The 27639-nt window shown below is 43.5% G+C and overlaps 4 protein-coding genes across 8 annotated transcripts; 2 read left to right on the top strand and 2 right to left on the bottom strand.

Annotated features, from left to right (window-relative positions):
- Window positions 1–5799: 5799 nt before the first annotated feature.
- jmjd6 (jumonji domain containing 6, arginine demethylase and lysine hydroxylase) lies at window positions 5800–16910 on the bottom strand. The gene is made up of 6 exons (XM_045720280.1): window positions 16487–16910; window positions 14674–15062; window positions 14271–14557; window positions 11928–12063; window positions 10636–10774; window positions 5800–9764 (listed from the first exon to the last, which is right to left on the bottom strand). Exons 1-6 carry the CDS (start codon window positions 16613–16615, stop codon window positions 9633–9635), a joined length of 1212 nt encoding a protein of 403 aa, XP_045576236.1. The 5' UTR covers window positions 16616–16910; the 3' UTR covers window positions 5800–9632.
- A 32-nt stretch (window positions 16911–16942) lies between these two features.
- Window positions 16943–18524, top strand: mettl23 (methyltransferase 23, arginine). The gene is made up of 5 exons (XM_045720281.1): window positions 16943–17295; window positions 17490–17594; window positions 17716–17953; window positions 18037–18121; window positions 18205–18524. Exons 1-5 carry the CDS (start codon window positions 17194–17196, stop codon window positions 18362–18364), a joined length of 690 nt encoding a protein of 229 aa, XP_045576237.1. The 5' UTR covers window positions 16943–17193; the 3' UTR covers window positions 18365–18524.
- On the bottom strand, window positions 18525–21710 carry srsf2b (serine and arginine rich splicing factor 2b). Of its 5 annotated transcripts, none has more exons than XR_006770192.1 (4): window positions 21064–21710; window positions 20455–20749; window positions 19798–19946; window positions 18525–19315 (listed from the first exon to the last, which is right to left on the bottom strand). XR_006770192.1 is itself a non-coding variant. In XM_045720282.1 (3 exons), exons 1-2 carry the CDS (start codon window positions 21450–21452, stop codon window positions 20470–20472), a joined length of 669 nt encoding a protein of 222 aa, XP_045576238.1. In that variant the 5' UTR covers window positions 21453–21710; the 3' UTR covers window positions 18525–19315; window positions 20455–20469. The 5 variants fall into 5 exon arrangements, 2 of the variants coding, with proteins under 2 accessions (XP_045576238.1, XP_045576239.1); XR_006770193.1 differs by lacking the exon at window positions 19798–19946 and having other exon boundaries at window positions 18525–18848; window positions 19246–19315; XR_006770194.1 differs by lacking the exon at window positions 19798–19946 and having other exon boundaries at window positions 18525–18848; window positions 19246–19315; window positions 21094–21710.
- A 291-nt stretch (window positions 21711–22001) lies between these two features.
- On the top strand, window positions 22002–27587 carry mfsd11 (major facilitator superfamily domain containing 11). Its single transcript, NM_001173595.1, has 14 exons — window positions 22002–22208; window positions 22349–22523; window positions 22637–22692; window positions 23140–23247; window positions 23408–23487; window positions 23596–23692; window positions 23810–23868; window positions 24122–24281; window positions 24602–24642; window positions 24740–24805; window positions 24995–25120; window positions 25273–25447; window positions 25663–25798; window positions 25988–27587. Exons 2-14 carry the CDS (start codon window positions 22428–22430, stop codon window positions 26147–26149), a joined length of 1362 nt encoding a protein of 453 aa, NP_001167066.1. The 5' UTR covers window positions 22002–22208; window positions 22349–22427; the 3' UTR covers window positions 26150–27587.
- Window positions 27588–27639: the final 52 nt, after the last annotated feature.

The following is a 27639-nucleotide window of genomic DNA, read 5'->3' as shown; positions in this document are numbered from 1 at the left end:
TAGCATTGTTTACCGGGACGCATTTGAGGGGAAATTATTTAGTCAACGTCAGACGCCGATGTAAAATGCTGTTTTTATATATAAATATGACCTTTATTGAACAAAAGAATGCATGCATTGTATAACATGATGTCCTAGGTGTGTCATCTGATGAAGTTTGTAAAAGGTTAGTGCTGCATTTAGCTGTTTTTTGGTTATATGTGATGCAAGTGGTTGGTCGGAAAATGGCTCTGTTGCTGCTTTTTACGATGGACTCATCTAACATAATCTAATTATTTGCTTTTCCTGTAAAACCTTTTTGAAATCGGACGATGTGGGTCGATTCAGGAGAGGTGTATCTATAAAAAAAAAATATATATATATATATATATATATATATATATATATATATATTTTATTTTTAATTATGATTTTTTTTAATGCTAATTGGCGATATGATTTTTCGCTGGATTTTGATCCCGCTGACGGGATGAGACGCTGAAGAGTTAAGTAACCCAATTTTGAGATGTGAGGTATCACAATCTCTTTCAATAATGGCAGGAATGGAGGAGGTCTTTATAATAGTGAGATTGCTAAAGCGAACACCGCCATTTTTAATTTTGCCCAACCTAGATCGAGGCACAGACACGGTCTCAATGGGGAAAGCTGAGCTGACTACGCTGACTGTGCTAGTGGCAGACTCCACTAAGCTGGCAGGCTGGCTAACAGCCTGCTGCCTGGCCTGCACCCTATTTCATTGTGGAGCTAGAGGAGTTAGAGCCCTGTCTATGTTCGTAGATAAGATGAGAGCACCCCTCCAGCTAGGATGGAGTCCGTCACTCCTCAACAGGCCAGGCTTGGTCCTGTTTGTGGGTGAGTCCCAGAAAGAGGGCCAATTATCTACAAATTCTATCTTTTGGGAGGGGCAGAAAACAGTTTTCAACCAGCGATTGAGTTGTGAGACTCTGCTGTAGAGCTCATCACTCCCCCTAACTGGGAGGGGGCCAGAGACAATTAATCGATGCCGACACATCTTTCTAGCTGATTTACACACTGAAGCTATGTTGCGCTTGGTGACCTCTGACTGTTTCATCCTAACATCGCTGGTGCCGACGTGGATAACAATATCTCTATACTCTCTACACTCGCCAGTTTTAGCTTTAGCCAGCACCGTCTTTAGATTAGCCTTAACGTCGGTAGCCCTGCCCCCTGGTAAACAGTGTATGATCGCTGGATGATTAGTTTTAAGTCTAATACTGCGGGTAATGGAGTCGCCAATGACTAGGGTTTTCAATTTGTCAGAGCTAATGGTGGGAGCCGTCGGCGTCTCAGACCCCACAACGGGAGGAGTAGAGACCAGAGAAATCTCGGCCTCCGACTCCGACTCGCTTAATGGGGAGAACCGGTTGAAAGTTTCTGTCGGCTGAATAAGCGACACCGGTTGAGCATTCCTACAGCGTTTCCCTCCAGAAGCTATGAGAAAGATGTCCGGCTGCGGGGACCGTGCGAGGGGGTTTATACTAACGTTACTATCTGTACTTAATGGTCATTTCATCATTAAGACCTTTCAGGAATAATTTCTGGAGGGTGAAAATCTAAAAACATTCTCTTTTGCTCAGAGTATTATTTATATCCACCTCCCCCAGTGATGCGTTGTGCAGACCGCACCACCCTCTGGAGAGCCCTGCGGTTGTGGGCAGTGCAGTTGCTGAACCAGGCGGTGATACAGCCCGACAGGATGCTCTCAAATGTGCATCTGTAAAAGTTTGTGAGGGTTTTAGCTGACAAGCCAAATTTCTTCAGCCTCCTGAGGTTGAAGAGGCACTGTTGCACCTTCTTCACCCCACTGTCTGTATGAGTGGACCATTTCAGTTTGTCTGTGATATGTACGCCAAGGAACTTAAAACTTTCCACCTTGTCCACTGCGGTCCCATCGATGTGGATAGGGAGATGCTCCCTCTGCTGTTTCCTGAAGTCCACGATCATCTCCTTTGTTTTGTTGATGTTGAGTCCGAGGTTATTTTCCTGACACCACACTCCGAGGGCCCTCACCTCCTCCCTGTAGGCTGTCTTGTCCATGTTGTTTCTAATGATTGAACTTTAATGTTCACTGATTCTGTTTGAGCGAACGACAGGTTTTACCTACATAACACAACCCACATGGACATTTAATCATGTAGATAACATGAGTGGTGGAGTACGTAATAATGTTGTTAATTTGGAACCGTTTTCCTGTATGTGGGTGGCAGAAATAATTCACATGAGCGGTCATGAGTAGATGTGCTTGTTTTGAGATTTAAGCGAGAGCTACATGTAGCCATGTGTGCACATTTGTTCATACCCTTTGAAAGTGAGTTATTAGCCCAGTTATAGATTATTTGAAATGGGGGAGTGATTGCTTCCTACAAGAGCACAACACGTGTGCATTTCTAGTCATCTTTGTAAAGTGAGTCAAGTAATTAGATTTTTTCTTGTCTTAAAGGGGCAGTGTTGTATTTTCAGACAGGCTTGAATAAACTAAGTAGCCAACAGGCAGAGGGTAGCATAATTTGATTGATTCTCTGTAATAACGGTATGGGAATAATGATGCATTTTATTTTGTAAAGTGGTTCCTTGCATCAAACAACAACATTTTCAGTCACCTCCTTGTCTGAAGGACATTAAACAGATTCATGTCAAGCCCTGCATGTTTTTTTCCCAAATCTCATGGAATATAGGCCTACAATGAACACCACACATTGGCTACTGTAGGCAGAATGATAGCTATTTCCATGTTAAAATGTTACAGGATGTATTTTCTCCATTGTTTCTGATGATAGGCCACTCTGGTAGGCCTACATTATGATCAAATAGCCACAATAGACTACTTGATTACTGTTAAAACTGTAACTTAAAGTGGGTACAGCCTCAGTGTTCACAGTGAACACGCACCGGAAGTTGCACAGAACTTCCACAATGTTCAAGTTTGCGCTCAGCAGACCTGAAATTTGCTCAGTGCCGAAAACAATGAGGGAACATTGGTTGTAGGCCAAACCATTCAGATGCTACAGACGTTTTCTGGTCTAATAAACTGCGCTGTAGCGTTGACACTTTCAACCGCAGATGTGGAAGGGCCACATAGGCAGATGCAGTGGACTGAGACGCAGCCCATGCAAAAAAAAACATATCTCTAGCTTAACCTGACAGATTTTGATGGGGATTTTTGTATTATGTTACTTAGATTGACACACCGGTGTGTCAATAGACTCTAGGGGTTTTTAAAGTCGCCATTGGCCTCATGGTGAAATCCCTGAGCGGTTTCCTTTCTCTCCGGCAACTATACTGCTCAAAAAAATAAAGGGAACAACACATCCTAGATCTGAATGAAATAAATAATCTTATTAAATACTTTTTTCTTTACATAGTTGAATGTGCTGACAAAATCACACAAAAATAATCAATGGAAATCCAATTTATCAACCCATGGAGGTCTGGATTTGGAGTCACACTCAAAATTAAAGTGGAAAACCACACTACAGGCTGATCCAACTTTGATGTAATGTCCTTCAAACAAGTCAAAATGAGGCTCAGTAGTGTGTGTGGCCTCCACGTGCCTGTATGACCTCCCTACAACGCCTGGGCATGCTCCTGATGAGGTGGCGGATGGTCTCCTAAGGGATCTCCTCCCAGACCTGGACTAAAGCATCCGCCAACTCCTGGACAGTCTGTGGTGCAACGTGGCGTTGGTGGATGGAGCAAGACATGATGTCCAAGATGTGCTCAATTGGATTCAGGTCTGGGGAACGGGCGGGCCAGTCCATAGCATCAATGCCTTCCTCTTGCAGGAACTGCTGACACACTCCAGCCACATGAGGTCTAGCATTGTCTTGCATTAGGAGGAACCCAGGGCCAACCGCACCAGCATATGGTCTCACAAGGGGTCTGAGGATCTCATCTCTGTACCTAATGGCAGTCAGGCTACCTCTGGCGAGCACATGGAGGGCTGTGCGGCCCCCCAAAGAAATGCCACCCCACACCATGACTGACCCACCGCCAAACCGGTCATGCTGGAGGATGTTGCAGGCAGCAGAACGTTCTCCACGGCGTCTCCAGACTCTGTCACGTCTGTCACGTGCTCAGTGTGAACCTGCTTTCATCTGTGAAGAGCACAGGGCGCCAGTGGCGAATTTGCCAATCTTGGTGTTCTCTGGCAAATGCCAAATGTCCTGCACGGTGTTGGGCTGTAAGCACAACCCCCACCTGTGGACATCGGGCCCTCATACCACCCTCATGGAGTCTTTCTGACCGTTTGAGCAGACACATGCACATTTGTGGCCTGCTGGAGGTCATTTTGCAGGGCTCTGGCAGTGCTTCTCCTGCTCCTCCTTGCACAAAGGCGGAGGTAGCGGTCCTGCTGCTGGGTTGTTGCCCTCCTACGGCCTCCTCCACGTCTCCTGATGTACTGACCTGTCTCCTGGTAGCGCCTCCATGCTCTGGACACTATGCTGACAGACACAGCAAACCTTCTTGCCACAGCTGGCATTGATGTGCCATCCTGGATGAGCTGCACTACGTGAGCCACTTGTGTGGGTTGTAGACTCCGTCTCATGCTACCACTAGAGTGAAAGCACCGCCAGCATTCAAAAGTGACCAAAACATCAGCCAGGAAGCATAGGAACTGAGAAGTGGTCTGTGGTCCCCACCTGCAGAACCACTCCTTTATTGGGGGTGTCTTGCTAATTGCCTATAATTTCCACCTGTTGTCTATTCCATTTGCACAACAGCATGTGAAATTTGTCAATCAGTGTTGCTTCCTAAGTGGACAGTTTGATTTCACAGAAGTGTGATTGACTTGGAGTTACATTGTGTTGTTTAAGTGTTCCCTTTATTCTTTTGAGCAGTGTATATTAGGAAGGACGCCTGTACAGTATATTTGTATTGACTGGGTTTATTAATACACCATCCAAAGTGTAATTAATAACTTCACCATGCTCAAAGTGAATTTCAATGTCAGTTTTTATTTTTTATTTTAATAATGACACAACCTACCTATAGGTGCCCTTTGCAATGCATTGGAAAACCTCCCTGGTCTTGAATCTGTGTGGGTTACAGAAATGAGGTAGTCACTGTTATTGCATACAGGGTGAGTCCACACAACATATGTGCCTTGCTAAGCACATTTTTCCTCCTGAACTTAAGGTTTGCCATAATAAAGGGGCTGAAAACTTATTGACAAGACATTTCAGCTTTCCATTTTATAATTAATTTGTAAAGATTTTGAAAACATAATTCCCCTTTGACATTACAGGGTATTTATTGTGTGTAGGCCAGTCACAAACACATGTAAATGTAATCCATTTTAAATTCAGGCTGTAACACAACAAAATGTGGAAAAAGTCAAGGGGTGTGAATACTTTCTGAAGGCACTGTATTACCCTTACAATGTTCGCAATGTCCATGAAAACAAACTGTTTGTGTGTGTACTCAGATCACTGAATATCCCATTCCCAAATGCCCTGCCCAATTTGACACTATCACAGGCAGATTCCAGCCAGCCATACTAGTGACGTAATGCTTCCTCAGTATTTATGATTCACCAGGGTTTGCTTTGGCAACTACCATCACAGGTACCAGTTTAGTAATCTTACAGATGCTAAAACTAACAACTGCAACACTACTGATATGTGGTTAAGGTAAGGGCTAAGGGTAAGCCAATGGTTTTGGATAGTTAGTTGGACAATTGATTGATTTAGTTGAAAATCTATAAACGATCTGTAAAGGGATTCTGATAAATTGTGATGAAACTATGGATATGTAGAATGAAACATACTAACACGTTGCTGCATGAAAAAAGAATTTATTAACTCATCAATAATTTATTAACTTTGATCTGGTTAGCGTCAAGGTATGTCTGGGTGTACATCTAAATATCTTAAAATGGCTTCCTCTCATCATTCTCCTTTATCTGCCCTGATCTGGACCGACAGGATAGGTGAAAGCCCTGATCTGGACCGACAGGATAGGTGAAAGCCCTGATCTGGACCGACAGGATAGGTGAAAGCCCTGATCTGGACCGACAGGATAGGTGAAAGCCCTGATCTGGACCGACAGGATAGGTGAAAGCCCTGATCTGGACCGACAGGATAGGTGAAAGCCCTGATCTGGACCGACAGGATAGGTGAAAGCCCTGATCTGGACAGACAGGATAGGTGAAAGCCCTGATCTGGACAGACAGGATAGGTGAAAGCCCTGATCTGGACAGACAGGATAGGTGAAAGCCCTGATCTGGACAGACAGGATAGGTGAAAGCCCTGATCTGGACAGACAGGATAGGTGAAAGCCCTGATCTGGACAGACAGGATAGGTGAAAGCCCTGATCTGGACCGACAGGATAGGTGAAAGCCCTGATCTGGACCGACAGGATAGGTGAAAGCCCTGATCTGGACCGACAGGATAGGTGAAAGCCCTGATCTGGACCGACAGGATAGGTGAAAGCCCTGATCTGGACAGACAGGATAGGTGAAAGCCCTGATCTGGACCGACAGGATAGGTGAAAGCCCTGATCTGGACCGACAGGATAGGTGAAAGCCCTGATCTGGACAGACAGGATAGGTGAAAGCCCTGATCTGGACAGACAGGATAGGTGAAAGCCCTGATCTGGACCGACAGGATAGGTGAAAGCAATATGACAGAACCCTAATAGAGGGCTTCCTTTTTCCAGTCCTGTAGATTTAGATCAGTGCGGCTGAAGGGAAGAGGTCGACCAAAGGAAGCCACATTAGACAACTGAGATGTAACCACGTAGGCTCCTGGTTCACACCATTCCCCCATCGGATCCAAGGCACTATGTGACCGACCCCAGGGACCGTAATAGTGCTAAATGCTTGACATGAGGTGAGCACCTAATGGGTTAAAAACAGCGCAAACACCAGACTCATTGACCACAAGTAGCAACACAACCTCTCATCTGCAGGCCAATGACAGTATCAATTGGTGCTTATAGGCACTTTTGTCTAAAGACAGTGGAAAACACCTACTGCACAGACATACAGCAATTCACATATTTCAAAGTACTTTCAATCATTTTAGATGACAAAGCCACATTTTAAAGCACAAAAAAACTGTATTCACTTGACTCCATGTTAAACCCACAGAACAAAGTTATACAAGCAGAATCTGCATTCAAACCATTAACTTGTATTTGCTGAATAACAGTAATGTATTAGCTAGTTGCTTTTGTTTGAATTTACACTAACGAAATACAAAGCAGTTGAATCATTGTAGAGCAGCATATGCCACATAACCTAGAAGCCACTTGGAAAGAACCATGAATTTAGTCTGTCCAAAATATCTACCTATCCTCTCACATAAAATGTATTTGCAACATTTCACAAACCCCCTTAGCTGTACTACACAGAGAAATAAGATCAAGATGTGCAACTACAAGGCCTAGAATATGTTTAAACTTTTCCCTGTGCCAGCCCTCATTTCTACTTTAAACACAACTGTATCTTCTGGACTGTAACCCCCACACACTAGTGCCAAGCTAGTGTGAGAACTCTGGCATTGGTGCCCCCTTCTGTATGCGATGGAGAATATAAAATGGTGGCTCAGAATGAGAACACAAGATCAAACACCTAGGGCTCCTTTCCTGGAAAGAGGTTAATTCTAATCTTGGACTAAAAGGCACCCGTGATAGAGACTTCTCTGAAAGTGCTTTTTGTACCAGGAATAGGCATGATTTGGGTCTGGGAAACCAGCATTTACAACAGGGGTGTTATACTCATTTTGCCCCAAAGGGCCACATTGTCTTCACTGAGGTCCACTTGTATTGGTTATATTACTTGCTGTCAAAATTGGCAAAAAATTGTTCTCTAACCATCAAATTTTCTAAACTCCCCGACTGTCTAGCTTTCATTTTGATGACTGTTAACAAGCTGGACAGAGTATAGAGACTATAAAATTATGTCCACTATAATTTCTACACAGTTTAGATTTGGTTTTAGGCATGTCAATTGAGATGGTTCTCCGGAAAAATTAGGGGGGGAAAAATTTAAAAAAATTGACACCCCTGATCTACAGTATAGCTGTGTAATGTCAAATAAATTGAATAGTTTGATTTCATTCATCTTAAAATGTTGATTAATATAGCAGCAAAGGGCACTCTTTTACACAAGAGACAATAACAATTGTTATCATACAAATTTGAAAATTGTGTGAGTAACCCATACGTAATTAAATTAATCCCGAGTGGTGCATCTCAGTGCAAGATGCATCACTACAGTCCCTGGTTTGTATACAGGCTGTATCACATCTGGCCATGATTGGGAGTCCCATAGGGCGGCGCACAATTGGCCCAGTGTCGTCCGGGTTTGGCCAGGGTAGGCCGTCATTGTTAATAAGAATTTGTTTTTAACTGACTTGCCTAGCTAAATAAAGGTTAAATTAAAAAAATCTATATAATAATAATTAAAGTCATAGAAACATTACATAACCAGGCAATATTGTTGTTGTTTCTTGGGTGGAATTTTGTTGATAACCCAACATTCATTTGTGGCACCTGAGAGTGATTAATTTTACCCAATCTAGAGCTAAGGGAGTGTAGTATAGGCAATTTCCTCCCAAAAGGGCAAGTTTTTGAATGTCAAGCTGAACCGGCTAAATCTAAGTCAGGAGGGGATCCCTTGGCCTTTACAGTTGTTGCTGGATGACTTGGGCTAAGTCTTGAAAAAGCTGCTGTTTCACTAGACATGTGTGCATTAGTCTGTACTACAGATGCCAACAGCAGGTAAATATGATATGAAAGAGAAATGCCACTATGCAATCTTTTCTTTGCTTTCTAGATCTGTTTAATGGTCTTGACTGGATTGTGGACTGTTGATTTGCTAATCGTTTAATTAACTGAAATTGAATGAACTGTTTTGATTGCAGTACATACGCATACCAGTTCAACTGTTACTAGCAAAAGAAGCCCAGAGGATGAAAGCAGAAATGTTAAATAAAAAATATAAAATCAGTGGCTTTTTTGCAGACTAAGAAGGCAGCATCTCCCTCCACCCTTACCCTGTCATACAGTATCAACTTATAAAACTCACAGTACACTTTAATATCTAAAGATGGTCAACTCTGCCATGATAAAACTCAACTGGCATCCCATGTACTGCAAAGTCAATCCAAAGCACACCTATCTATCTATCTATCCATCCATCCATCCATCCATCCATCATCTCACTGTGAATAGAAAACATTTCCCCACTGAGCAACATAATACCATGGCACTGTAGGAGACAGGCCAGCCTGATAGGCTCCCTGCCTCAGCACCAGTACCTGGTGTACAACAAGGCAACAGCCCACCTCTCTCCAAAGGTCAACACCCCTCCCTCGCACTGAAATACTGCTCTTCCCACACCCCACAAGCAACAGCAATATAGATCGACGTTTGACTAGAAGCTGAGTGGTGGCAGATAAATCTCCAAGAGGTCCGCGCCTCAGGGGGAATCTCCTTTATCACAGCCTAGGGTTAGGCTGGCCCTCTTATCTATCCAACAGACTGACAGAGGGCCACCAGACTCTCCTTTGGAAAAACACAAATGAAAACAAACAAATTGGCCGCTCTTCATGTGAGAGTCCCCCTGGGTGTGGCCTTTTTGGAGAGCCGGGGCAGAGCGAGGGGGTCACCGGGAGGAGCTGCGCTCTTTGCTGACACAGTCGTCCTTGGTGCTGCTGTCTCCGTTGGATATCATGCCGCACGTCTTCCTCTTCTTCCGCCTGTGAGACATGGCGTCCCCCTCCGAGCCCGACTCAGCCTGCAGGGAGAGGGACAAACCAGAGAGACGGGGGAGGTCTTGGATACATCTCTCCATAGAACATACTACATATCTATCACCATCTATTTACCTAATGGGGGGACTAGGTGTCACTGTCCCTCATACACACCGTCTACTCACAAACACCCGTTACCAATTTAACATGCTATATACAAACAATCATCTGATGACAGTAGTGTTCTTGTTCAACCAGTAGAACACATAAGTCAGCAGAACAGAATATTCTCTCCAGGGGGAAGGCAGGGCCTACCAACCATTACACAAGGGTAACCCCCAACCTCCACCCCAACCCAACCTGATATGGATGTATATGTAACTGGAGGGGCGTGCTGTCCACCAAGCTATTCAACACCAGTTCCCCCAGTTCCAGAAACCCAAGACCCGTAGCCATGTTTCTGTGACCCAGCAGGACAACTTAGAGGGAACAATATAACCTTAACATGAAAGGTATTATATAGGAGCGTGTTAAGGCAGGGCTATGTAATATGCTCATAGTAACTTGTTGTAATTTCTTGCATCTAGACTTCCGTCATCTCTGACTGCCTTCTAAATGTAATATCAAGGCATGTTGTTGCCTGCATGCAGTAGTGAGAGAGACAGGACCTTTGCATTACAGCATTTCAGAGTGAGGGGACGTGTGTGGCTATATAGTATGTGTGGCCGTTTCACATGCACATGTGTGGCAGATCCCGTGACATCTGCCTGCATGTGAACAGGTGCCTGCTGCCCTCTATCTTACACCCAGCTCAGGGGTCCCTAGAGTAGGGGGCTACTGTATATTCATGTGTGTGAATGTCACACTGTGTGTGTGTGTGTGTGTGTGTGTGTGTTTTGAGGGAAAAGGATGTACCTCTGAGTCTGAGTCAGAGGAGCTGGAGGAAGAGGAGGAGGAAGAGTCACTGGAGCTGTCCGAGGCGATGCCAGTCGATTCCTGGAGGTCCACTTTGTCTGCCAGGGTAGCCATGTCTGGCCTCTCCTGCTTCAGGATACTAAGAGAGAGATTTTATGTATGAAAATAAATACCCTCCTTGTGGAAGTTAGTGGATCTGGGTGCAAATATATTAGAACATTATCATTAAAGACCATGCAAAGGAATATCAGAGACCATTCTTCTACAATGTATTTTCACATTGAGGTACCTACAAAAGGCAGCTATGGGTGACATTTTTGCAAAAACTACTATTAACCTCAATCTGGCAGTATGATTTCATTTGAAACATCTCTTCAGCAAGGTCCATTATAAGGAGGCGACTAATTATGTATTGCTTGGTTATCAAACTCTAGTTAAATAATCACACAATATAACGCACATTATTGAAGAAGTTACAAATTAAATTATGCTGCCAGATTATGAGTTTGCAGTAGTTTTTGCACAAATCAGTGCCCCTTTGGACCATGAAAATGTTGCCCAATGTATGGACTGGGGCTTTTGGTCCTCGCTGCTCCCAGGTCTCGTGGGTGGGGAAGAAGCATCAGCACTTGTGCCTTTGCACCAGGACATCCCAGGCACTCGTACCCAGAGGTTCAATGTGGATGCCAGTGCCAGAGCGGGCAGGGCCCATTCTTTACAAAACCTGCCAACACACTTTTTATTGGTTCCCATAAGTTTGGAAGCCCAGAACCAAATCTTACATGAATGCTGCCATCTGACCAGCTACTGGATTTGATGGGAGGGGGTGGTCGTGAGATGTTTGGCCTAGTGCGAGTGGCAGAACCAGGGCGGATCCTATAGACCAGATGTATTCAACTCTTACCGTACGAGGTCCAGAGCCTGGTGGTTTTCTGTTCTACCTGATAATTAATTGCACACACCTGGTGTCCCAGGTCTAAATCAGTCCCTGATTAGAGGTGAACAATGACAAAACGAGTTTGGGGGCTCTAGAGGTTCACATCCCCTCCTCTATAATCATCTCGGCCATCTATGTGCCAAACTAACCACTTCCCATCCGAGAATTCTAAAGATACCAGGTGAAAGTTCACCCCTGCTAAATCGTAATTGGTCCAAATAAACAGTGACGCAAAACCCAGTGTGTGCAGAATTGTTCCTCATATTGCACAGCCTCCCAACAGACATAATATTTTAAAGTTTCTTCTTTCACGAGGTGTTCCTACAGCTGTAGGGGTTCTGTTAGGAGTGCTTACCGATACCACTTCCTTGATAGTTTGGGCCGGCCCCGCACAGTTTTATGCCACACGATGGGGAAGTTGGTGGTGCTGGCAAAGTTCTGAGTGATAGCGATGGTGGTGTCCATGTTGAGAACCACATGCCACCAGCCTCCTAGAGAACAAGCAACAGAGATGACCAGGATTAGGTTTCGGATCACCAAACCACAGAAAAGAAAACACAGAATGGCCAAGTACAAAAATACACCATCTGACCTTCTCACATGGCAGAAAACATACTCTGTCCGAGGACATTTTGATGAAAATCTTAGTTATTAGTTTACAAGACCTTTATGGAGTGGAGGAAGAGGTTGGTGGAGAGACAGAAATAGTAAGGTATGGATGGACATCTTCAGAGGAGACAGAACAGCATGTCCAACAGGGTTCTTCTCTTGAAACAAATACACTCCCTCACATACACTCTCTCAGTCATCAGGACCTAATATTCTGGTCTCCAACTTGAGTAAACAGGAAAAGTTCAAGATCTGGACCAGATCCAAAGGAAACAGAGAGTTTAATCCCGTCTTGTCAGTCAGTTAACGCAGGAGGGTGCAGGGTATTAGGGTAGGTCAGTAACACTGGATTAACGTCTGCAACCATGTCGATCACTGAGCCCTACAGTGTAAGTGTGGTTGTAAACAAGGTGGTGGCTACACTTCTTGTTTATTTTCATGGAGAGAGCTAGCAGAAACTGGATAGCTAGGATAGCCCAGCTACATAGTGAAAGTGAAAAGCTATGAATACATATATTACATGGCATATCACCGGACAGTTTATTACATACAAAATGGATCACTCCTACAGAGAGTGAGTCATGTGGCCGTGGCTTACTATATAAAGCAGGCAGAGAGGCATCAAGTTACTGCTCGATTAAACGTTAGAACGGGTAAAACGAGTGACCTAAGCGACTGAGTTTGGTATGATTGTTGGTACCAGGCACATCAGGTCCAGTATCTCAGAAACTGCCACCCTCCTGGGCTTTTCACGCACGACAGTGTCTTGGGTTTACAGAGAATGGTGCGACAGACAAAAAAACATCCAGTCAGCAGCAGTCCTGTGACCTCTCTCATGGATGAGAGGTCGAGGGAGAACGTGAACAATCATGTAAGCTAACAGACTGGCCACAAACAGACAAATAACGGCGCAGTACAACAGTGGTGTGAACGGCAACTCAGAACACACAACTCTTCGGCCCTTGTCACGGATGGGCTATTGCAGCAGATGACCATAGAGGGTTCCACTTCTATCAGCTAAAAACAAGAAGACGCTGCTGCAGTGGGCACGCGATCAGCAGCACTGGACAATTGGAAAGTGGAAAATCATTGCCTGGTTCGATGAATCCCGGTTCCTGTTGCGTCATGCTGATGACAGAGTCAGGATTTGGTGTAAGCAGCATGAGTCCATGGCCCCATCCTGCCTGGTACAGGCTGGTGGCAGTGGTGTATTGGTGTGGGGAATGTTTTCCTGCCACACGTTAGGGTCCCTTGATATCAATTGAGCAACAAATGTTTCCGACATTTTGTAGAATCCATGCTCCAAAGAATTCAGGCTGTTCTGGAGGCAAATGGGGGACCAACCCGGTGCATCTAATAAACTGGCTGGTGAGTGTATGGCACACACACACAATACCAGTCAAAAGTTTGGACACATCTACTCATTCAAGGGTTTTTCTTTATTTCTACTATTTTACGCTATCTTCAGTATACCACCCTTACCTTGTCACAACACAACTGATTGGCTCAAACACAAGGAAAGAAATTCCACAAATTAATGTTTAACAAGGCACACCTGTTAATTGAAATACATTCCAGGTGACTACCTCATGAAGCTAGTTGAGAGAATGCCAAGAGTGTGCAATGCTGTCATCAAGGCAAAGGGTGGCTAATATAAAATATATTTTGATTTGTTTAACACTTTTTTGGTTACAACATGATTCCATATGTGTTGTGTCATAGGTTTGATGTCTTCACTATTATTCTACAATGTAGAGAATAGTTAAAATAAAGAAAAACCCTTGAATGAGTAGGTGTGTCCAAACTTTTGACTGGTACTGTACATATACACACAGCTATAATTTATGTATTCACAGCACATAACATTGGTATAGCACTTCTCATCAAAGACCTTTCATACTCACTGTATGTTCTGCTCTACTTTTATATAATATATTTCCTAACTAACTGAACCCTGGTCTTTTCAGATCTTGACAAATGATTCAAAATCGCTGAAGATTAAAACTACTTCTCTCTCTCCAGTCAAACAGTATTCAAAGTGAAAGACAGACCAGACATGTCTATAAAATGGCAGCAGTAGCCCACTGACCAGGGACAAACACGGTCTCCCCTGGTCCCTGCAGAATCTCCAGGGGTCTGAACTCAGCAGGCCAGGTTGGCTGCTGGGTGCGTGGGTACACCACGTTAAACCAGGTGATGGCCTCGTCCTGCTGGTTGCCCCCGTCCTCCCGGGTCACCTTGATCAGCTCCCGGGGTGTGTGGGTGGGGAACAAGCACCAGCGCTTGTGCCCCTGCACCAGGGCATTCCAGGCACTCGTACCCAGCGGGTCAATGTGGATGCCAGTGCCAGAGCGGGCAGGACCCATTACAAACCATCTGAGAAAAAAGACAGAAAAATAAAGGGACAGGTGTTACTAGAGTTAGTTCAACTTCACAAAACATACAATAACATTGCAGCTATTTTAGTTTATGTTACTGAGAATAGCTCTTACCTGTAAGGAGGCCGACGCTTCTCCCCGGCGAACTGGAAGAGGTCGTCCCTAAAGTAAACTGGCACCTGGTAGTCCTCCAGCAGCTTACGGCGCTTGGCGTGCTCGCCGTAGCTGCTGTCGAAGATATAGAGTGGGCTGTCGTCCTGTGTGGACTCCAGGTACTCCACGTAGTACTTCATCTTCATCTTCACAGAGTAACCGTCATTGTCCTCACCACACTTGAACTTCTGGTTGCGGTACTTACGTTTGAGGCGCTCCATGGTCCACTTCTCGCGGGCGGGCCAGGTGTCCTGACAGTTGAGCAGCACCACAGGTTTGTAGGGCCTCTCGAAGCGCTGGATGAACTCCTCTGCGCTGAGACGCAAGGTGTCCACACGCTCAACATTGTCCTGTGAGACGCATATGTCATGTCAGTTTGTGTGTGCGAAAGAGAGAGGGTTGAGGGCTACATTTCATGAATGTACGACTACTTTAATCAATAACCTTTCTACCAATATAAATTACTGTACTGAATTCAAAAGGAACACTAGTCATTTCTGACTTAATGCTTCCCAGTCATTGGGCCTAGTATTGGTCTCACGGATTGAGGTTGAGTGTTTTACAAAAGTGCATCACAATAAAAGATCAACTGTTTTTGAATGCAATGCAACCAACTGGAACATTAAGGAGTAGACTCGGAGGAAGACCTTTTGATATAGTCTGATCTGGGGCAAAGGGAATACAAAAGGTCATGGGCATTTTTGTTCTGCTTTTACATGGAATGACGGGGTCTTAAAGTCACCTTTTTTTAAATGTATTTTACCTTTATTTAACTAGGAAGGTCAGTAAAGAACCAATTCTTATTTTCAATGACAGCCTAGGAACGGTGGGTTACCTGCCTGGTTCAGGGGCAGAATGACATTTTTACCTTGTCAGCTTGGGGATTCGATCTTGCAACCTTTCGGTTACTAGTCCAACACTCTAACCACTAGGCTAAAAGTTAAAGTTAAGTTCAGAAGCTCAACCCCAAAAGAGAAGGAATTAAACAAAAATGCTGAGATGAGTTGTTAACCTATAGGAGAACTCCTGAAACTACCTAAGCTTCGAGTGTCATGGGTATTCTTAGCAACCCAGAGCAGCCCTTAACTCTTGTGATGAAAACTAATCTCCTGCTGAACCACTTGGCAATAACCCAGTGTCCCACATGGTGCAATGAAAATGCCCTCCAGTGGGCTTATTTCAAACATACAGTTAACAATGAAGTTGGTTGTAAGATCAATGCATTATCAATCATACAATGTTGTAGTGATTGTGTCAATATAACAGTGTTTTATCAGGACACACTGTGGAAAAGGTATGGGCTTTCCTAACCATGGTAGTTGTTTATCTTTGAGAACAAGGGCAATAATTCTTACAGACATAATATAATTACAATCTTCTTATAAAATATAAACAGTGGATCAAGGTGGACAAAATACCATCATCAGCTGTCTATTGGGTGTGAGAACATGGGTCAGTAGGCTGGCTACCTGTTGGTGGTGACTGGCTAATATTCACATGTAAGCCTCAATGAAATACAAATGTAACAATGTCACGATTTCACAAAAAATTAACTATACACCGTCAAACTAATGTGGTCAATAATTAACGGAATGGGCTGTGGCACACAGTGTTTGAGTCCAGACTGACCGATTTGACAGTTGCGCCAATGAAGACCACTGTGCGCTGAAAGTGCAGCAGCGGCCTACGTGACCATCCGCACTGGTTTTGTAAGGTGAAACGTGTTAAAAGAGCTAACATGGCTAGCTAGCCTAGCTTGCTACAGACAGTTTACCTTCACTGAGCGGTGTGACACATCGAAAGTCTCGCAATAGTCATGTTTCGTCCAGTCTGAAGAGTCCTTCAGTTCAGGTCTGGCGCTCCGCTTCGCCTCTTTGATCCGCTTCTTACTTTTATGGTTCATTCCTGCGAATTTATGGACTTGGGTTAGCTAGCTAGCTAGACTGGGGTGCATAGACAAACACATTTGCTAGCTTGACTTGCTAGCTAGTAGTGAAGCGAACGTTAGTTTAGTAGCTAGTCTGGAGTTAAAGTTAAACGGTAAGCAACTTCATACGAGTACTTTGTTGGTGTTACTGAAACACGACACGTTGGCCTTAAAATTACTTTTAATAGCGAGGGGGAAGCTGCCCGGATGAAATTAGCTAAGCAGCTAACGACAACAATGCTCTTGCAACCAAACCCGGGGTCCCTACAATTTGAAACCCGCCCACCCAGAGAGCCGTAGGAAGCTCGTTGGCCACATACAAGAGCGAGTCATACATCCGAGAAAACCGATTGGATAAAATGTGGAATACGCCTTCCCACCAGTCATTAGCACATGTCATTGGCTGTAAACGTTCTACGTTTTCCCCGTCCTTCAGCAGACAGTCTCAAGCGTGTCTGTTTTTTTTTTAGAAGAGACGGGTTTTATGATAGTAAACGTAGTGTTTTACCACTGAATTTATTTACTAACTCTCACTTTTACAATTGGGATGGTAAATGGAAAACAGAGCAACTGAGATGTCCAACATAGTGCAGAAATCGTTCACATTCGAAGAATACGAGGACCCAAAGCAATCACTGAATGTGTCCATCCCTGAGGTACTTGCGCACTTTCGCCATTTGGAACCAGCGATGTTTCTGTAAATAATATTGTTCGTCTACAACTGCATTGTGGTAATTGGCTCTGAAGCCTGCCGAGGTCCTTGGAGAGGAGTACAGAAGATATCCTGCCAGGCAGACTTTTCTGAATCAATGGAAGTTAACATTCATGTCGTTTCTCCCCTCTGTACTAGGTCCTTGATCCACAATATGGGATGCATGTATGGCCCTGTGCAGTGGTATTAGCACAATATGTGTGGACACATAGGGAAGAGCTGATGCACAAAACAGTGCTAGAGGTAATTTACTGAATCAAACTAATTCACAGTCTACTCTCCAATTCACTTATTTACCATGTAAATGTGTAATTTGTTTCTAAAACAAACTATTGAATCAGAATGCACTGCTGTTTGTTCACAGCTTGGGGCTGGTGTGAGTTTACCTGGTGTGGTGGCAGCTAAGTGTGGGGCACAAGTGATCTTGTCAGACAGTGCAGAACTTCCACTGTGTCTGGAGAACTGTAGGCGCACCTGTGAAGTGAATGAACTGCCCAATGTGCTCGTGGTGGGCATTACCTGGGGAGAAGTCTCCCCAGACCTTCTGCGCCTCCCTCCATTAGACATCATCTTGGGATCAGATGTTTTCTATGAGCCTGAAGGTTAGCTCAGACTGACTGGTTAGTTTGGAAAAATTTGAGCAGATCATTCAGATCTGTAACTCAACTGAATTTACAACTTTCAGATTTTGAAAATGTCCTGGTGACCATCTCCTTCCTCTTGAGGAAAAACCCTGAGGCCCAATTTTGGACAACTTACCAAGAGAGAAGGTATGCCTTTCAGGACCAGTAGTCCATGGCTGTCAGTCAAGGTCAAGTAAACATTACTCATTTTCTTTGTCTTCATGTTTCAGTGCCGACTGGTCCATAGAGGCATTGCTGCACAAATGGAACTTGAAGCGTCTCAACATTCCACTGGAGAAATTCCATGCCAACAAAGATCAACTAGCTGGGTCAACACTTCCTGGAAGCCATACTGTACAAATGATTATAACCGAGGACAAGGAAAGCTGAATGAAAGACAATTGTCAACTTATCCTTCAGTTACTGCTAGCAAGGCACATTCAAAGTCACCAAATAGTCATGACCCAATACAAGATCAATGGTTCAAAACAGTTTAAGTTGTATAGTATTAGTGTTCTGTTAAAGTTTTATAATAAATAGATAACCCAAATGTTTTAGAAGACAATTTTTATTAGCTTTCACATTGGACACCTATACAGACTCTTGCAAGGGGGAAAAGGAATGCACAAAGGGCAAGACAGAATGCATTAAACAAAATTAGCACACCATACTTAGTGCTCTGAATTAGAGAACATTTTAACTTGTTGAAAGACAGGCATTCTACCGATGGTGAATTTGTAGCAGCCATTTAAGTTGGCCACCATCACAGCATTGTAGCCACAGGGGCATTCCGGAGAACACTGGAAACAGCCAAGCACTGCAACACGCCACCTTAACAGCTAACCAGCAATACTCAACTGCTACACAACTGCGCCTAGTGCACAAAAAATACAGGAGAGAAGATTAGAGTCACAATGAAATTAAACAAAGCTACATAGCAAAGTTAACCTGCAAGTAAATCCATGCCTGGTTCTTTTCATACTTATCCTAAAAGCCATAGCCATTTGAACTTCAGTAATGGCCTTCATGAAACCCAAAATAACAGTTGTAAAAGCTAGGCCATCAAATCTTCACTATGACAGTTTTAGATAAAAATAGCCATGCTGTCCAACAAATTGAAATCCCAGCAGTTTTAGCTTCTACCTCAAAAGCACATTAAGTATAGTTTTTATTTTTTGTTAAACATTGCACAATGAAAGACAAGCAGTCTGGGCGAACGGAAAAAAAATGAAAATACACCAAAAGCCTTCAGATCAAGATACAATAATAACCTTTTACACAGAAATCATTGTATGGACAGGGTCCTCAGTCTGAAGTGTGACGTCCTCATTGGCATCTCACCTGAAAAATGTTTGAAAGACAAGGATGTAAGAAACGTGTGTTGGAAAACAAATAACTCAATTTTGTTTTCAACCTCTAGTAATGAAGTGGCGACGACTTGTTAACTTTACCACCACTCCCTTCAGATAGACATGGAGACACCTCCAGGCCATATGTATGGTGTAATCAGCTGGCAAAGTAATGCCAACTTCATGTGCATAGCACATTTCCCCCATATTAGTAGGAAACTAGTCTACATTTGAAAGAAAGAGCCAAATCAAAAGCTATGCAAACCCATTTCTGATGGGTGAAATTTTTTGGATCAAGGAAGGAACCAAACGTCAAGAGACGCCCGGGCTTCACAAAAAGGAAAAATCTTGTCATGAGAAACCAGAGTCAGACAAACCTTGGTTCCCTCCTGAGCACAAGTCTTTGCCCCAAAAAGCAGAGAGCATGACCTGGAGGACAATGCAAGGCTTCTGTCCATTGTCCTGCAGACGTACCTCAACACCACCCCAACACTGACTGCAACCTGCAACCGGCCTGCTCCATAGCAACCCCCACAGCAGCAGGTGCCCGGACAGCTCACACACCCAGCTCACTAACTGCTCATACTGCCTCAAACTCCTCTTTTGCAAACAGGATTCCGCAGCTTGGAGGAGAGAATTCCAGATTTTTTTTATGAACATTTTATTTTTTACGGTAAAAATGTATTCTCAAATGCCACATACGTACAATGCAAGAATGGACCTAAATTTACCCTACGCTGATAATGAACTGGAACATTGGGCAGGACATAACAAAATTGTGACAAAGGAATAGCCCCCAAAATCCATCAAATGTGGGTTTAAGGAAACCAGCATATGGGAGAGTTTTCCATTCCTCTTTGCCATGCCCAGTGTTACAGTAATATGCATAACCACTGAAGTGGAAAAGACTTAAAGCAGTTCACATTGTCAAGACATCCCACAACCAAACCCCTTCTAGTCAACCACAGATAACCATGGAAAAGGGAGACTTGGTGCAAATCCATCCCACACATAATATCCCCACATCACCTTCCTTATGCTATTCATTCAATCTAGTGTAACGCTAGACTTCACTTCAAACCATCTACAAAAAGGTAGTGTTATGGTCCCATCTCCTTGCCCAACACTTACCATTTTGTCAGTCATCTATGGGGTTTCAGCTCCATTCTCCCCAGGTGACTTGGGCTGGCTCTTGGATCTTGATCTTGAGGCTCTTTCCGCAGGGGTGTGGCTCCTGGAACGGGACTTTGACTTAGGAGACTTGGATCTGGAGCGGGACCTGGACGGGGACTTGGCCTTGTCTCTCTTAGGGGAGCGAGACTTGGAGCGAGAGTAGGAGCGAGACCTTGATCGGCTGTTGCGGGAGCGGCTGCGGGAACGAGATCGGCTTCTGCTCCGGGATCTGCTGCGTCTCCGACGCCTCGGACTGGTGGGGAGAAACGAGTAAATTCGTTGTGTCGAGTTATCGCCTATCTAAAAACAGTTGTAAACGTAAGGCGACAACACCCTCAAAACGCTGCTAAGTTACCAGGTCAAGGAACCATGCATGTAATGGTGGCCTATCGACGCTACATAATCGAAGCAAGGGCCATAAGGTACCGTTACAAGATGTAAGTTCCTAAACAAACATACATCATAGTTAACGTTAATTCAATAATTATCACATAGCTAACAATGAAAAAAAACTACCCAATCGAAGGAGAGCTAGAGCAACTACTTAACCATGTGCTCAGCTCTTACCTCCTACTTCGTCGGCCATCACCCCCGTACCTCCGGGGAGCACCTCCACGCCGACGGTCACCACGATCTCCACGGTCACCACCGCCTCCATGATGAGAATCTGGGGGACGTCCGTAACGGGCCATCTGGACTCTCAGCTCGCGTCCGTCCAGCACAGCACCATCCATTGCGTCCATCGCATCCTCTGCGTCCCGCTTGTCATGGAACCGCACAAAGGAGAACCCTCTGCTCTCTTTCGTATAACGATCTCGGGGGATGTAAACATCTCCTACCCTACCATACTTTTCAAAGACACGGCGAAGGGTCTCAGGTGAGGTTCGGTAAGTCAGATTATCCACTTTAAGAGAAGTCATACCCTCAACATCGGGCGGGGGCCTACCATAACTCATGTTGCAGATAGCGCCTTAGTTAGCCTAGCTAACAAACACGCAACGGTACTACCAGAAAATGTGGGCGAAAGGTCAACACCCGCTTAAAGTTGTTGATTAAAATGATCGTGCTTAAACAGCCTGCTAGCAATATGTCGAGTTTTTCTTAAAAAAATGCAATATAGCTTTCCAAATTTATGACGATTTCCTCAGCACCGACCATATGTTGGAACGAGGTGTTGGCCCTTGCTCCTCCTCGTTGAATGAGGTTGACGAGTAACGCTGCTGCGTATTTATTTGGAGGGAAAAGCAACACACCTTCAAATTACACATTTTTAAATCTTAATTCAATTCACCAAAACATATTATATTATATACAAATAACTCGGACGGGACACAAATGGAAAATACTTTCAATTTAGTAATGTTTTAATTTTTTGACCCGGAAAGGAGATTGACGTCAGACTATAGCAAATAAACTCAGTTTCCCAGTGGGCTTTGGGTTGTACGCCTTGAAATGTCAGCTGACTATCTCACATGACGAACAGTTTTGGTCACTGACTGAAAAATATTCAAAGACTATTTTTAAGCTAGACGGGAGAAAAGGGTCGTAGTCTAGTACATTATTGTTGGATTCTTTCTAGGATTTGAGTCCATCTGGTATCTCCACAAGTCGTTATTGGTTTGCTAACTATGTAGCTTGCACAAACAAGGACTATACAGTGCAGCACCCGACTCGGTCAATTGTTCTCTTCTCAAGTGGCTAAACAGACAAAAGTAAGGAAATACTTACTATAGTGATTATTTGGTAGCAGATCTACCTAGATATGTATTGTCTTGACAATAGTTCATATTCATAGCATAGCATCCTTTCTACAGTTTTGTCACCAAGGTTGTTTTGATTCTGTTTTCTTCAGATGAGCTGTGGACCCCTTCAGAGGTTTTTTAACTAACCCATTTCGTCAAGTAATATTACAGTGACACCCTGCAGCAAGCATGGGTCCAGAGGGAAAGACACTATTGAACATCATAATCCTGGGGTTTGGATTTATGTTCATGTTCACTGCTTTCCAAACATGCGGCAATATAGAGGTATGGTTGAACTGACAAATGATACATACAAATTCAAGCCACACAACTGTAGGGAACCTACAGGGGAAGTTCATATTGATGCTGTCAATTGTTTATGTCTCATGCTTTTTCAGCAAACTGTGATCAAGAGTTTCAACAGCACTGAATTCCATGGGAGTGGATACACAAGGTAATTCATTGTGATGCTGAAATACTGTGACTGACCTATGCGGCTCCTATGGTATAGATTAGAACTGTTGGAAAATTGTAATCCTGTCTCTCTCTCTCAAAGAGGTCTCCAAAGGTAAGTAATTGAATCTGCCCAGTTTAGGCAACAAAGTTGACTTTCAGTTCTCTACACTATCCCAGTTTCCTGAGGTATTTCGTAAATAACATGCATATGACTGTGGTGATGTAGGGCCTCATCTGGGATTTAATTGCTGCTGTTGGCCTTTATGGACATCTTAATGACACCACCCGTGGCAGGCAAACACCAGGCATTTTTTTTTATTCAAACACATCCTTATTGAATAAAATGCCTGCACTTGTAGCCATGTTGCTAACATTTTCTATGAATAGTGGTATTACATTGGCGCAATATCATCTAATTCACTTTTACACGTGTCTTTACATGTAGCATGGCCATCATCTATGGAGTTTTCTCTGCATCCAACCTGATTGCTCCCTCAGTAGTGGCTGTTATAGGCCCCCAGTTGTCCATGTTCTTTAGTGGACTAGTATACAGGTGAGCACACTCTTTTGACCTTTCTTTAAATCAACCCACTGTAGCCTATACCTGTTTACAGAACTGTTTATTTATCTATTCTCTCTGAGTGTGCATAAAGAACTTGTTTTCATTAGCTTATTTGTGATGTTAACACTGTCCAATGTTTTATTTCCATCAGTGGATACATTGCAATGTTCATCCACCCCTACACTTGGAGCTTCTACACGGCGTCTGTAGTTGTTGGAATAGCGGCTGCAAGTAAGAAGACTGTGTTATTCTTACTTGAGAATTAACAACTTGTATTTCCTATCAACACATAACTCTCTTTCTTTTTATTCTTTCAATCTCTTTCCATCTGTGGCCTAGTATTGTGGACAGCTCAGGGGAACCTACTCACCATCAACTCTACAGATGCCACCATCGGCAGGAACAGTGGTATTTTCTGGGCCTTGCTACAGTTCAGGTACTTCTTTTATCAGCATAACTGTATTGATTGCATCACTGTTTACCACAGCTTTTTTACTCTGGTACTGAATCCACGGTGTTGGACTGCCTAACATGTATCTATCCCATTTTGCAGCTTATTCTTTGGAAACATGTATATTTATTTTGCCTGGCATGGCCATGTTCACATATCAGGTATGTCATCAGTTTTGGTTAACTTTTTACTATAACAATGTAGATATCTTTTGAATGTATTCTACTTAGATTCATTAGTCTTTTCCCCTTTCCTTTTTATAGTATCTAGCATTCCCTAAGTTCCCTTGACACAATGAGGAAATTTCATTTTGGCCATAAGTTGCTGACGTGTGTGTGTGTGTGTGTGTGTGTGTGTGTGTGTGTGTGTGTGTGTGTGTGTGTGTGTGTGTGTGTGTGTGTGTGTGTGTGCTAGACAAGGATCGCCAGACGGTTTTCATCTCTCTCACGGTCATCAGCCTGGTGGGCAGCTTTCTGTTCTTCCTGATCCAGAAGCCGGAGCCTGAGGCCACACCCTCCGAGGCGTCTGAGTCACTGCTACAGACTGAGTCCACAGAGAGCTCCTCTATCGTCGTGTGAGTGTAGTCTGCAGACAGGCTGTGATGGAAAACATTGTCTAGGTCTAAAGTTAGAGTAAACTAGCACAAGAACATTTTTCCTTATCTACCCTTTTATTGACCAGAATCACGCATGTTGTCATGCATACATACACATGAAATAGTGATATACTAATAGATATGCCATACAAATGGTGTTTGTGCATTCTGTACCTGCTGTTTTATGTAAGGTACTTTGTATTCCTCCATAGGCCTGGGTTGAATCTGGATAATCCAATATTCCTTTATGTCTGGAAAGGCTGTACTTAAGTTTATTTATGGATTTCTCTTCCTTGCAGAGCGACTCCAGGTCTCGGTTCCCAGGCTCTGGATGCTTTCAGTGAGTCAGAGTTCATTGGTTGCGTCTTACTTCAATCTGTCATGTCAGCAACAAAGGCCCAGAGCTCAGCTGACTGATATGTGCCCTCTTCTTACAGAGAAAGCGTTGCAGTTGTCTGTCACTAAAGAGATGCTACTGCTGAGTATCTCCATAGCATACACAGGTGGGCAAATTCATTCCAATTAATCAAGATTCTTTTTTGGGGGGGGGGCTATTTCCAACATGAGGAACTTCTTTCAGTGGATGCTAGTATAGAAATATAAACGGATGCATATTCAATTGACATTGAGTATGTTTAAATGCGTAACCATAGGTTCTATGTGTGTAACTCTTGCTCCTTCTCCACCTTCAGGCCTAGAGTTGACATTTTACAGTGGGGTATACGGGACATGTATAGGAGCCATGACTCAATTTGGGGACGATGCTAAGAGTCTGATCGGGCTATCTGGCATTTTCATTGGCCTGGGAGAGATCCTGGGTGAGTCAAAGTCATTTTTTTAAATCTTCAGTGCTGTTTCAGATCACATGATACACGTGAGGTTTGGAAAGCAGATAAACTGGTTGACAGGAAGGGACTGATGATTTGAGGAAGTCAACGCTTCTGTTTTTGCTGTGTCTCTGTTTGTCCAGGAGGGGGCGTGTTTGGGATGCTGAACAAGTGCAACCGGTTTGGGAGGAACCCGGTCGTGCTGCTGGGGCTGATCACTCACTTCGTGGCCTTTTACCTGATCTTCTTGAACATCGCCAGTGATGCCCCTATTGCCCCAGAAGAGGGCACACACCTACAGGCATACATCACCCCCAGGTACACAGCAGGGCTTACTCAGTTGGCCCATAAAACAATGACTATTGATTACTATTACAACAATTCCACGTCCTTTGCATAGGAATACAGCAGGTCAGGACATGAGCATTATGTTAAGTGTAGCAGTAGTTCATAATTGCATTTGAACTCTATCAGGTTACTGCAGATTGTGTAAGGTTTCATGTCTGTATTAACTTGTTGTGTTGTTTGTTCAGTGTTGAGGTGGCTCTGCTGTGCAGCTTCCTGCTGGGCCTGGGGGACAGCTGCTTCAACACCCAACTGCTGAGCATTGTGGGATTCATGTTCCGGGAGGACAGCGCTCCTGCCTTTGCCGTTTTCAAGTTTGTCCAGGTACATTGATATCTGTTAGGCCTACACACACGATATGGTTTGCTATCTATGGTGATAATGTATTACTCTGAATGATTTGAAGAAATATAACATTGAGCTATTTGCTTGGTATATCCCTTGATGATTCCCCATACTTGCTAACCACAGTTGCTGTATTACAGTGGTGTAACTTGGTGCTCTTGTCCACAGTCCATCACTGCAGCCCTGGCCTTCTTCTACAGTAACTATCTCCTGCTGCACTGGCAGCTGCTCATCATGGTTGTGGTGGGCTTCCTGGGCACGCTATCCTTCTTCGTGGCTGAGTGGGTGGTGGTCTCCAGCCGACGGGACACTGACTATGACAGCATATGACAACCTATGGGAGGAGGGGGTCACGGTGGGAGGAGCTATTCACAGCTGGACGGGTCATCTGGGGAAGAGTCGGTATAACACCTTCCTATCAACCTAGCTATCCTTTGGAATCCTTCAACTGACAGTTTGACTGGCCCACCTCAGCCCCAATAAGCAGACTGTAGTAACACTGTTTTAGCACAGTCATTCACAGCTCTATTGATTCCAATAAGCAGAGACTAGTAACACTGTTTTAGCACAGTCAATCACAGCTCTTTAGATTTTTGCCTTTCAAGTGGAAGATACACTTAAATACTGTATATTTTACTTGGAGTGAATCAGTTGTGCACAGAGGAGCCTTTATTTTCATGTTCAATGTCATTCACTGTGCTTCTGTCTTCATGTAGATGTTCAGCTGGTTGGTTTCAATGTGCAGTAGTCATTGACTAAGGTTTGGCTAGACTGCTATTCCTACCAAGGTTTCCAGTCTCAACATCAATCTTATTATACTACTTCAATTTGATAGAAGAAGAAAACGTAGTACAGTCGATTCTTGATAAGCGCACATTGGATATGTACAAACTCTGTTTACATGCAGTACAGTTTATCAGTTCAAATACACTTTTCACTTCTGCATGCTCAGGTTTAGTATACACATTTAGAATACTGCCAAGCCATTGCATTTATCAGGACTCGACTGCATCTAGATTTCTTGAAAGATGGCATTTGTCATAAAGGGATAAATTATCAAGACGCATATACACTAGCTTATTGCAATTTAAATTATTTGTTATAGTGATATCTGTACGAAATTGTTGATCAATGCTCTAAATGTTTTTTCTTTGTCAATATTTGCATCACACTTTCAGAGTATCTAGTATTCCATAGGTTTTGTCAAAAGTGGGATCCAAAAGGCCATAGATAGTGTATTGAGGATGAATGGTGAATTACAAAATGTAGACCAGAATTTTTATGTCTAAACTGCTCTAGGTTATATTGCTCTGTTAAAATGTCACATTGAAGAACTCTTGAGCTTATAAGTTTATAAGGCTATGGTTTTATTTAGAACTCACATCGAAACAATGGCCTTTGCACTCTGCAAACATCAAGCATTTTTTGTTCTACATTTTCATCATGCAATTTCGATTGAGGTCACGAACTGTTTACAGTGTTTGTGCTCCTCCTTGCCAAAAATGTATAGTCTAATTCATGAATCATTTCATTCATTGTGTGGATTGCTTAATGTAGAGTTCAGTTCTGTGGCACATGAAAAACTGAGTTTGAAGATTGTTCAGAGCCATTGGATGTGAGGCAATCAATAGGATTTTGAGGGAATAAACTATGTGTTTTGGATTATGAACTAGATTTTATACTTGAATGTAGTTACTTAGAAAGGCACCAGGATATGCACGCTTGTTTTTTACATTTTTATTATTATTAAATTGCTATTTTGAGCCTTTTTTCGTGTCTGTATGCTCCTTTTGCATACCTGGGGTGAGAACAGGTGATGC

The sequence above is a fragment of the Salmo salar genome, chromosome ssa06, assembly GCF_905237065.1.
Source record: "Salmo salar chromosome ssa06, Ssal_v3.1, whole genome shotgun sequence".
NCBI lineage: Eukaryota > Metazoa > Chordata > Actinopteri > Salmoniformes > Salmonidae > Salmo > Salmo salar.
This window is presented reverse-complemented; position numbering and strand designations above follow the sequence as displayed.

Excerpts from the sequence above, each read along its gene's own strand:
- srsf2b (XM_045720282.1), bottom strand. The coding sequence starts at position 21,452 with ATGAGTTATGGTAGGCCCCCGCCCGATGTTGAGGGTATGACTTCTCTT. Across the intron at positions 20,750-21,063 it reads GATGGCCGACGAAGTAGGAG|TCCGAGGCGTCGGAGACGCA; the intron begins GTAAGAGCTGAG and ends TCTCCCCACCAG.
- mettl23 (XM_045720281.1), top strand. The coding sequence starts at position 17,194 with ATGGAAAACAGAGCAACTGAGATGTCCAACATAGTGCAGAAATCGTTC. Across the intron at positions 17,296-17,489 it reads TGAATGTGTCCATCCCTGAG|GTCCTTGATCCACAATATGG; the intron begins GTACTTGCGCAC and ends CCTCTGTACTAG. Across the intron at positions 17,954-18,036 it reads TGTTTTCTATGAGCCTGAAG|ATTTTGAAAATGTCCTGGTG; the intron begins GTTAGCTCAGAC and ends TACAACTTTCAG.
- jmjd6 (XM_045720280.1), bottom strand. The coding sequence starts at position 16,615 with ATGAACCATAAAAGTAAGAAGCGGATCAAAGAGGCGAAGCGGAGCGCC. Across the intron at positions 14,558-14,673 it reads AAGCGTCGGCCTCCTTACAG|ATGGTTTGTAATGGGTCCTG; the intron begins GTAAGAGCTATT and ends CTTTTTTCTCAG. Across the intron at positions 9,765-10,635 it reads CCTCTGACTCAGACTCAGAG|GCTGAGTCGGGCTCGGAGGG; the intron begins GTACATCCTTTT and ends CTCTCCCTGCAG.
- mfsd11 (NM_001173595.1), top strand. The coding sequence starts at position 22,428 with ATGGGTCCAGAGGGAAAGACACTATTGAACATCATAATCCTGGGGTTT. Across the intron at positions 23,869-24,121 it reads TGGCCATGTTCACATATCAG|ACAAGGATCGCCAGACGGTT; the intron begins GTATGTCATCAG and ends TGTGTGTGCTAG. Across the intron at positions 24,643-24,739 it reads CCAGGCTCTGGATGCTTTCA|AGAAAGCGTTGCAGTTGTCT; the intron begins GTGAGTCAGAGT and ends CTCTTCTTACAG.